The sequence below is a fragment of the Chelon labrosus genome (genome assembly GCF_963514085.1).
Source record: "Chelon labrosus genome assembly, chromosome: 22".
Taxonomy (NCBI): domain Eukaryota; kingdom Metazoa; phylum Chordata; class Actinopteri; order Mugiliformes; family Mugilidae; genus Chelon; species Chelon labrosus.
The window spans coordinates 10,912,076-10,923,111 of NC_140355.1; the positions used below are offsets into that span (position 1 = coordinate 10,912,076).

The 11,036-nt window shown below is 40.8% G+C and overlaps 1 protein-coding gene across 2 annotated transcripts in view; it reads right to left on the reverse strand.

Moving 5' to 3' along the window:
- Positions 1 to 11,028, reverse strand: part of rabgap1 (RAB GTPase activating protein 1) — a 67,161-nt gene extending 56,133 nt beyond the window's left edge. The window contains exons 1-2 of one of the 2 annotated variants that reach the window (XM_084572192.1): positions 10,860 to 11,028; positions 1,442 to 1,677 (exon numbers count right to left, since the gene is read on the reverse strand). In XM_084572192.1, coding sequence (XP_084428318.1) covers positions 1,442 to 1,594 — 153 coding nt within the window. In that variant the 5' untranslated portion in view covers positions 1,595 to 1,677; positions 10,860 to 11,028. The remainder of the gene's footprint in view (positions 1 to 1,441; positions 1,678 to 10,859) is intronic. The other variant, XM_084572191.1, reaches the window with a different exon arrangement.
- Positions 11,029 to 11,036: the final 8 nt, after the last annotated feature.

Genomic DNA, 11,036 nt, shown 5'->3' on the forward strand with positions numbered 1-11,036 from the left:
ACTTTCATTCAACTCACAGCAGCCAGACAGCGGCAGCTAGAAAGCAGAAAACCTCAAGTCTGACCTCCATCAAACTAACCTGATCCTGTAACAGACTCTGAACACAGAAAGCAGAAGTATGACGTCTTCCTGTCTATTAAATCAAGATCCATGCTCTAGTGGCGCCACCTTCTGGTTGCTTTGGGACATCAAGCTCATATGACTACACAGAGACACACAGGTACAGCAACAACATAAACTAATGGACATAGTATGAGCATGTGAGCCAGCTACTTAAGTTGATTTAATAAAGGGAATGTGATAACCAGTAAACCGAGGGATGCAGGAGAGGAGAGGAGAGGAGAGGAGAGGAGAGGAGAGGAGAGGAGAGGAGAGGTAACCTGAACCCCTTAGGGATGAACACAGGATGGTGGCTGCCACATTTGTTTCCTCGAAAGTTTTCAACCTCTTTGAGCAGAGCCACGCCCTAGTCACAAAACACCACTACTTCTCCTGGCAATAGCAAAGCAAGGTTCAGACTGCATCACCACACCGTTGGTAAACTAATATCTTACTGAGTGAGTGCTGCCTGAACCACATACTGTGTGTCAGCCATTGATAGCACAAGATGCTTTCTAATAAAAGCAGACGAATGACTTGGAAGATGCTTTCTCGATAAGCATTTAACGGATTAACCCTGAACGACTGCTTTGAAAAATATGAAATGACTTTTCATCAATTTTCAGCTCACATAAAAAAATATAAAACAGGTAAGTCTTCAGCTATTTGATCCTTCTGCACTTCCCTTTACTATGTAAATAACACAAACCTTTAAAGTGTTTTGAACTTATGTGAATGTGCACACATCAAACACTTCCTTATTGTAAGTAGAGAATAAAAAGACACACAGACAAAACAAATCAATCTAAGACCAACTATGAGAAAACGATAGAGTGAGGATGAAAAGGCAAAACAAGAAATGGTTAGTTTTATGGTTAAACGTGTGAGAATAATAAATGTGGCCTGAAAATTGCTGTATGTTTCAGAAGATGAGTTGATAAGTGAGTGAAAAACATGACATGTTAGCAAAGGAATATATACTCTGGATTATACTGCTAATGAACAGATAAATATGAATAAATTAATAATAAATAATGCCGTGAGTCCTGAGACACACTCTTAAGTCAGTTCTTATGAGTGCTGATGTGAAACCATTTAGCTTGCAGCAGTTTGGCCTGTTACATAACAGGTATTTTAAAATAGTTATAACTTTACAGTTGCTGTAATTCTCATGTGATCAGAGCTAAATTATTGTCAGCTCTGACGAGAAGCACTCAGGCTTGATGCCAAAGTGGGTCCTGAACCACAACACTCCACACCTAAACTCTAACTCCGGCACGGCTCTGAATTCCCACCTCTCTGTCTTGTACTTCTGTCCGCGCCTACACCCAACCATCCTTACCTTCAGTCCTGTCTTTTCGTCATCACTACCATTATTAGTGGAGGAGGGTGTCTCGTCCCCCAGCCGGGACACGAGGACAAAGTCCTCACTGTTGAGAGTGGACACTGAGTCCGAGGACACGCTAATCTTCCCCACCGAGCCCTTGTCATCCATGGCTGTCGCTGTTAAATTCAGCCACGCTGCTCATGAATGGAAGACGGGAGGAGGAAGTGGTGGGAGATGATGAGCAAAATCACCTAGAAAAAGAAAAAATAAATAAATAAATAAAGAAGCAGAAAACAGTCATGATGTGATGAATTCCATGAAAAGCATCTCATAAGGCAGGTGGCTTGGCTAGAGACTGAAACTCATGATCAGTCACTTTTAGTTTTATTTAACACCTAAAGGAAACTGTGAGAGCCGTACAAAACCCAGAGTGGATGTAAAGAGAAACTTGAGGGTGTAAAAGGAGGGTTAAGCGAAGAAGCTTGGGACAAGTGAAAGCAATGAAACTGGGAGGATTAGAGAAAAATGATCTGTGGGTCATTTGGAGCAATTTTGTATATCTTCGCTGAAACAATGCAAAGCCATGGTGATGCAAGTGAAAGTGAATTAAGCAACAGCTTGCTATAACCATCCATCTACTCCATGTCTGTAATACAAAGTTCAACACCCCCACTGAATCAGACATGTACACATTACATTAAACACACACCATCTTTTATTCTGGTCTGTCCGCACAACAACAAACTACACTTTTTAGCCACCGCCAGTAAGTTTATACACTGTGGGATAAAAAAAAAGGATGATCTTATCAAGATATAAATTGGTTTTAGGCTTATTCGAGGAAAAGTAGGTAGAGCTCCATTCTTACAGTTAGTTATGGGGTAACTAGTGAAAGCAGATGCCATTGTGTGTAACACAGGAAGTAAGGCGCAACAGAAGGTCCTGGCAGAGGTTCAAAAAGACCATAACAAATTATTTCTGCCTGTTTCGTCTCATCACTCATTCCTTTTACTCCGTCTCACCTCTTTCCCTTCCTCTCTTTTACTGATATTTTATGTTCCTCTCTCCCCCTGCAGTCTTCTATTTTTCTCAGTCCTCATTGCCCCTCTCTTCTGCTCTGCCTGTGCCCTACTCCATTTTGCTGAAGGTTTCCTTTGCCGTTTCTTCCCTTTCACTCCGCCCTTTCCATTCACAATGGAGGAGTTAAAGGAGAAAAGGTCAACGCAGTTAATGATGCGCACTACTCAAGATAACATTGTCGTACTGACCGAGAATAAGCATCAATACTAATGGCTATCTGCAACTACAACGTTTTACGATGTCTTGTGCTGATGTGAGTTGTTATTAATAGGCTGCCAAACACAAACTCATAGTATACGCTTGCCCTCTTTATCTTTTCAAAGCAAGCTGAGGAAATCGGTGACTGTTACTTATCCAAAAAACCCTGGTGTGTGTTTTTTATAGTTGCATTACAAACTGAAGTTAAAACGCAGGGTTACAGAGAACAATGAAGCCTGAGATCAAGTAAAAAAAAAATGTAAACCGGTCAATCTAAAGCACGCAGTCTCTGTATACTTGCCTCTTACTATTCAAGCAATGTACTTCAAAGTTGGTGGGAGCATTGCTGAGGACTCAAATACACGCAGCATTGGGTTTGAAGTGGTGTGAATGACGTAAATTATGTTTTCTGTTAATTCACATTAGCCCTTCTTCCTCTTCTTGCCTTCATCACTGGGGCACTGACTGTGAGTTCACAGCACTTAATAATTGCATTTTCTGAGATATAGCCACAATCCCGTTGTTCCAAAAAGTCAAGGTTTGAATGTGCACTGCAATTTAGCTGGATGTGTGGACAAGCATTTCCCAGCCATATGTTCTGAAGAAACTCAGATGACAGCCTGTGTGATCACCAATTCATAGACTAATGGGAAAGAAAATAAATAAATCAATCAAACTAAAGCGACGTACGGGAAGTTACGCACAATTTTATAAATTTCATGCATAATGACAAATAAGTAGAAGCTATTTTTCCCTCACTGTGTAAGGAGGAACTGTAACGACATAAAGCACACCGAGTACTGTTTACCACTTTTCACTCACACTCACAATGCTGCCACGGTTACCAAATCACGTTACATACATGTACAGTAGACAGTAAACTGTATGTCTCACATATTACCACTGACGGGTGAAGTAAATAACATTGACCTTTTTGTGACAATACAATGTTCTGCTGGAAAACTTTTGGACCTGGCATTCATTCATGTGGATGTTACTTAGACATGTACCCCCCCCCCCCCACTTAGACCAGACCAGGTTCCCCCACCCTATAGCTATGACACTCTGTGCAGGATGCGGTCTGACAAAGGCACACACACAAAAACAGTTCAGGACAACTCAAAAAAACATGACAAACAGCACAAGGTGTTGACCTGGCCTCCAAATTCTGTGGGATGATCCACAGAGGCCCCTCCCCTCAACCCATATGACCCAAAGGGCCCCTAAAAACAGTGGTGGTCTGTTGCCAGACACCACAGGACACCCTCAGAAGGCCCATGTCCATTCTCTGATGGGTCACAACTGTTTAGGCACAAGGGACACCTATACAATATTAGAAAACTACGAGGCCACAAAAAAAAAAAAGCATATCCCTTATTACCAGTCGTAGAAAGCCATCTGCATCGACCTGTCATGTCTTCAGATCTTCGCAGGCTTTTAATCTTGGTGAGACTTTGCAGATGTTTACATTTCTTTTGGCTCAAAGGCAAATGCTTTCTATTTTTAGCACAGCCTCTGTGTGATTAGAGTACCAGCAGTTTAACTGTCCCTCAGATTTTGTGTTGAGTTTGTATCTGGTCTGTTATAATAATAATGCACAAGGTTCACATCACTGCTTTGTAACCACAAAGTCAATTGTTTTACTAGAGAGCCATGCAAATTTACTCGGACTTGAGGTTTCATACATGAGTTAGCTTCACTAACATGTTTATGTTTTTTTCACTGCTAAGACCGAAGATCCCCCATCAAATATTTCAAATCGACACTTTCCACACATTCAGGCATAAAATGAATATATACTATTTCATGCTGGATCAAAAACCCTACACAGAAACACACATGCAGATGCATTATGAACACAAATAAGTCCTCACACAGACGCGCACACACAATCCTAATGCTCCGTCTCTGGCAGCTAGCTGGCAGCTCCAACAGACTTATAATGGTTGCCTTGTCACCCTGCTTTCCTTCTTAACCTCTGCTACAGATCTCTGGAGGCTCCTGCCAAGTTACACTGTTCGTTATCAACCTTTTCAGTGCACTTCCAAGAAGACGAAGAATCTACTGCCAGACAGTCAAGATACTATTAATGAATTATCTAAATGCTTCAAAGGTACTGAAATGTCTTACACTGCAGGTCATTTTTAAGATCATCTATGAAGCAACTCTGTCCAATTTCATTGTTTTTGCTTTGTATTGAGCACAGGAGACAGGAACAGCAGTATTCCTATTCCCTTTTCCTTCCTGGAATATCTAACTTATTGTACCCTTTCTCTACTGTTGTGTACTCTATACCCTACTACTATTACGTGTTGATTCAGGTTCACAGTGTCATCTTCATCATTTCCGCAGTAAAGTTGTATCTTTGTGATACAAGCTGTCCATCATTGTGCACTTCCAGCTAGCATTAGTTCATATATTCATATGAATGGCATTAACTCTTCAAAAGTAAATAAATATGTGCACATTTAGAAATAACTAGCCATCAGGTAGCTACTAAATTATATCTTTCAGGATTCAGTTGTCTGGCATTGCAGTGCTAAAGTTTTACCAATTCATATTAACACACCAAGTGATAACAGCAGTTAGCTAGTGTAGCCTGGATATGAGCTGCAATAGTTCGCACTTACGGTTTAATTTTAGGAGCATGAGGCCTCTCTTAACTGTTTCTCACAATTAAAAACAGAAGTATGGTATCTGAATCTGAAACAAGCGTATCTTATGTCAATCCATGTGTAAAAATGCACACAATTTGCAAACCAAAAGCTAGTTGAACGGGCTGTTCTGGGCTGCCAGCTGGGCCCTGTGTGCACCTCACAAGGGAGAGCAAGACACAGCCAGAGAGCATTCAGGCTTGCTACGCAGTCCCTTTCAAGCTCGCCTCACAGCAGTGATTTTAGCCAGGCAGAGACAGCGGAATGAAAAGGAGAGGCAGAGAGGATAAGGGAAGGAATGAGACGAAAAAGCTGAACTACTCCAAGGTGAGTCAAGTCGTACGACTCAAAGGGGAAGACAAACAAAACAACCGTGGGCCCCACAGATCAAAGAAACACACCCATGCGGTGCAGTTCCTGATTTATATTTTATTTGTACTGTGCGAGCAACTAATAATGCCCTCCATTCAGATCTAAAACTGACAAGACACTCCTCGTCGGCTATCCAGTAATGAAACCACGGCTGCGTACTGAACAACAAAACAATGTCACATGGCTGAGGAGAAGAACAACTCGATCACACAGTCCTGGCCTTAACTTCTGAGATGAAACACTGGCTACAACCAACTCTGAGCTGCAGCCACATATTTATTTAGCTGTGGCGTATCTAGTTTAAAAAGCAGAGGTGTTGCTAATAAAAGAAACTTGACACCTGTGTGTACTCAAGGGTATGCAACAGTTGTTGTAGGGGATAGGCATTTAGTCAGTGGTGATAAGTAATAGTGCGTGTTTATTTGAATATGAACTTTTAAAGTCTCAGGATCAATCTTGAATTTGAGCCTTTTGTCAGCAAATGTGTCACTGTGCTATTTTCGGATTACATGTTTTAAGTTATTGATACTCTGATCACTGCAGACATCAGCTGTGTCTGATGAGTGTGGTGATTAATGGGTCTAAGAATCTGTCAGGATCTGCACACACATATTCACACTGGACTCAGGACCTGCCACTAGCGTAACAGAGAGACGGGGCAGTGGCCGAAACCCACGTCACACACTGATAGAGGAAATGACTCTTGAGCACGCCATCTTGTTTGTGAACTGTCTCTGGGTGCGAGCACGCAGCAGCTGAAAATCAAAACAAAAACTGCAAGTGGTCAGAGAGTGCTACAAGCTATACAAGATGAAAACAGGAAATGAATGAAGTCAAGAGTGCCAATTCCAGATCACACACTGAAAATGTTGTATTTTTGATGTTCAGCAGTACTACTGACTACAACCCATAAGGAAAAACAGAGAGGACTACTGTTGTAAATAGTACAGTTGAATGCCGTGTATAATCTCCAGCAGCAAGAGGTATCAGAGATAAAAAAAATAAAAAAAAGATCTACATACTGATATGTGCTTTCGGTTTGCCTTTGTTGCAGAGACGTTATCTCTAGCTACAAGGTATGGAGGCGTGGAAGTGGCTTGAGCAGTGTGCAGACTGTAATTTATTCCGTCTGTCCCTGCCTGGTAGAATACACAAGCTATCTACAGATGTCAGGCTGATGTTTTCCCCTGCACAAACAGTGTAAACTTAATATCTGTCCTGTCTGTCATCAATGTCATTACACATTTCTTTTTAAAACACATTTGCAAGTCCCTAACAATTCTATAAGCACTACAGCCAAAAACATGCACTTCACACTATCATGTTTTCAAATAAAACGAGTTTCACGCTGAATGTAGAAGAAACTTCGGTTGCCAGGAAACGTCCTCAGACACTGACGTTTGTCGAACGCAGCTGTACAATACTGTGGGTTGGGATAAAGTAGCAGGAACACAAGGTGAGGAACTGAAAACACAGAGAATGCATTTGTGTGCATTACAGTGCATGTTACAGTACATTCATAAATAAAGCGTCAATTTAGGACTGAAATATAACTGGTCTGTCAAATCATACAACCTTAAAACCAAAAGACAATCAGGTCAATCCAAAAAGTCAAATGGTAATATAAATAATAAGAGAACAATGATTCGTAACACTGACGTTCTACCCCTCTGGGAAGTAAATGAGTGAACATTTGAATAATAATCCATTCTCTCTCAAAAAGAAAAAACCACAAAGAGATTGCTTCAGCTTTGTTTACCTGATACAAGCAGTCTTTAGGAAGTTACATCTGGGTACCCAGTCTGTCCTATCTTCTTCACACAGTTTCCTGATTTACATGTATGAAAGCTAAAAGCTAAAGATAAGAAGGAGGATATCTTTGATATCACCAAGGCCAAACTGACCTGCTAACTGACTGCTAGAGCAGAGGAGAGACGGATGATTCTGCAATATAACGTATAAAATAGACTAAGCAAAACATTGGAATAATAATTGTGAGAATTAGATATTATTAAAGATTATCTAAAATACTGGAGGTGTGTTTCAAAAGGACAAATCCACAGAATCACACACCAAAAAAGGTCAGTTAATAAAAGCTTTGATTTTAAACGCAATAAATTTGCGCTTATTAATAAATGCATGAATCAGCAAATATCAATGTCAAGTCTTGTTCTTCGCTAAGTCAAGCTGAAATAATTTGTCCTTAAAGGTCCACAGACAGTTTTTGCCGTTGTGAAGAGAATTCCTTAACGCTGATTCCAAATATTTATGTCTTCTGTATAACACCGAACCACATTTAAATAAACTGAAACCTGACCCCGTAGTTTGAAGGAGCTAATTTAACAGCAGAGCCAATATGCTAATTCAGCGTACGTATAAAAGTTCAAGATGCTGCTAACGCATACATCCTAATGCTGCCAAAAACCCACTATTTATGCCAAACTCACACGACACCTGTGTACTTTAAAACTCCTATGAAATATTCTTTCTTTCTTTCTCCCAACCCCACACTCTGCTTTCATCTCATCCGCAGCAACTGCAATGAAACACTAATCCACAACATTTGACACGCTCACCGCTCAGTCTCCATCAGTTAACCAAATGACAGGTGCATGTGATGGGTGTTGTTGGGATTTCAGAGTCCAAAGATAGTTGCAGACAGAGTTCGACAGCTTAGTTTGACATCTGTTCTCTTTTTCATATTCATATGAAAAGTTACACTTGTTCCCACTATTCTTCACACTTAAGAGAAGAACCATGGGTTTAGGCAGTTATTACTAAATGGTATGTCTGATAAAAGTACTTGCACCAGCAACTTCACAAATGCGTATTAGCAATCGCACGGCATTGGCTTCAATTTAAATGTTTCCAAAAGTTAACTCATATATACCTTTTTAATAAACAGAAGGCATCGTTTAAAAGTACAGCTGCAAAAGCAATGACCTTTCCCCTATTCATGCATAGTTTCGGATTGCTGTCACCGCAGCAAATATTTGCATTTACACAAATCTGGCTTGTGTGTTTTTTTTTTTTTTTATGCATGTGCGCATGTGTCACCTCCATTATCTGCAATGAGGCGTTGTATTACCTGAAGTTCAGGAAACAGGAGAGGGAAAAAACAGCTGACTGAACATGAACTGCGGCAGTTAAGGCTCACAGTTACCATACGTGTCGTCCAATGGGGGTGACAAGCTCACGAGAGACGAGAGCTACTGGTTTTTTACAATCCTGTTCACGGCTGAGAGAGATATGGAATACTATTGCGCAACACATCAGTTTGGCACGACTTGCGCAAGTTATTAACCATCTGACAGGGCCCGGGAAACACTAAAAACACTTGCTGAACAGTTGGATTTCTTAGGAAGACTGCTGTGTGACACATCCTTTTGATTTGTTGAAACAAGATCAGCGAATTCAGTTCATGGCCATGTGAGAGCACACAGTTCCTATTCACAAGTGTCAACTCAAACAAGAGTGTCAACCCATTAGAGCATTTATTTTTGTTATAGATCCGCCGAGGGACTGATCAAGTGCTGTAATGGCGGTCAGTGAACATACAGAAATACAGATGATTCAGCTAAAGCTCCAATCATGAACGTCAAAAACCCATCAAAACCACAAGGGAGACTTTTAGAAGCATTCCTTGCTGATCCCTCCCTTATTATATGACAATAACAGCATAGCAAAACACTCACAAATAATTCAAGTCAGTTCAATTACACCTGTAAACATCTGCATGGCAATCAACATTAACTTCTTTGCCTTGTTATGAAGCTAAAAGGTACTAAAGCAAATTATAATCACCATTATCAATTAGAAATGTTCTTATAAAGTTACTCACCCATATACTCTAGTTTTATGTATATGTGAGTCTCCATGGCATTACTGAGGAAACAGGGCGCTAAACAAACACGCTGGAGTACATTACTTTAAAAATAAAGCCGTGCCACCAGTACGTGCACTCATTCACCTGTTCATTAGGTACATAGCGAAAACAAATGCCTTCTAAAAAAACAGCCCTGCACTAAACATTAGCTTCATGAAGGTTATGGTATTCAGCATTTGTTTAAAATATCTGTTGATTCATTTTGGATGCCATGGCTTGTAGTACTACTGAACTGCACTGTGTTGTTCCGCCACACGTTTCTATTATTTTGACAACCCCATATTAGTCAGAGGGCTAGGCTAAATAACAGAAGCACTGTTTAATTCAATACAGTTTAACGGTATCACAAACTGCATCCTACAAAATGATCATGCTTGTTAAATTAGCACCTTTCTTACACAGCTGCAATGTAAACTCAACACTATAACAGTCAAGAAGAGGGACTTAGTGCACGACTGGTACACTTGACTGCTTTCCTTTTCACCAGTGTACCTAATGTTTTGGCAAGTGAGTGCATGGCACATAGCATTTCCAACTGGTATTCCAACTGTCAACATTAACGGTGAAAATAATCAAAATAAAACAAATCAAAGCAATACAGACAAGATATGTGTTGCTTACAAAAGTACAGAAGTCAAAGCTACTACTACATAATGTTTATTGGACATTTAACACAGTGATTGGCTCTCTGGGCTACCGAGTACACCACTTAATCTGAATACAACCTGATACCTGTCAATGCAGGCTGTTTAAAAACCCCAGTGGGCGTTTTAAACCTGTCCGCGTTTTAACAGATAACTGAACAAATAACAAACATATTTCTGCCCGATAACGCTGGGCGAGCCAGGCTAGCTCTAATGTTAACTTAATGCCCCGGTTAGCCCTCACCAACCTGCCCGACGTTAGCTAAGGTAGCTACAGCAGTCATCGACTTAATAGCCCGAGTAAAACGTTAAACACCCAATGAACATTCAACCAAACTATTCCGTCGCCATAAGGGAATTAATTCAAACTGCAACGTAAAAGTGTTCCTCATAATTGTGGTGAATAAACCCGCTGACTGGCCCGCGATGGACACAGACGTGATATAGGCCATTACAGTATTATGGCTGGTTAGCTAACGCCTGCTAGCCATGCTACCATGGCAGTTACAACCAACAAACCGCTATTTTCACTCATAACTGCCGAGACAGTCGCATTTAACTTTGAGGATAAACGCGTGTGCAAGGGCAAAACAGCTTACCTTTATTCCCACAGTTGGTTTATTTCAATGTCGGTTGGCACAACATTGCACTTTCCCTGTAACATCAGCAGCCAACAGCATCCAGCCGAGCTGTAAACACAAGCCCAACCAACCCGCTGACAACCGCACTGCGCATGCGCCTGTCAGTGCTCCTCTGCTCTGTGGAGAGTGAAGGGG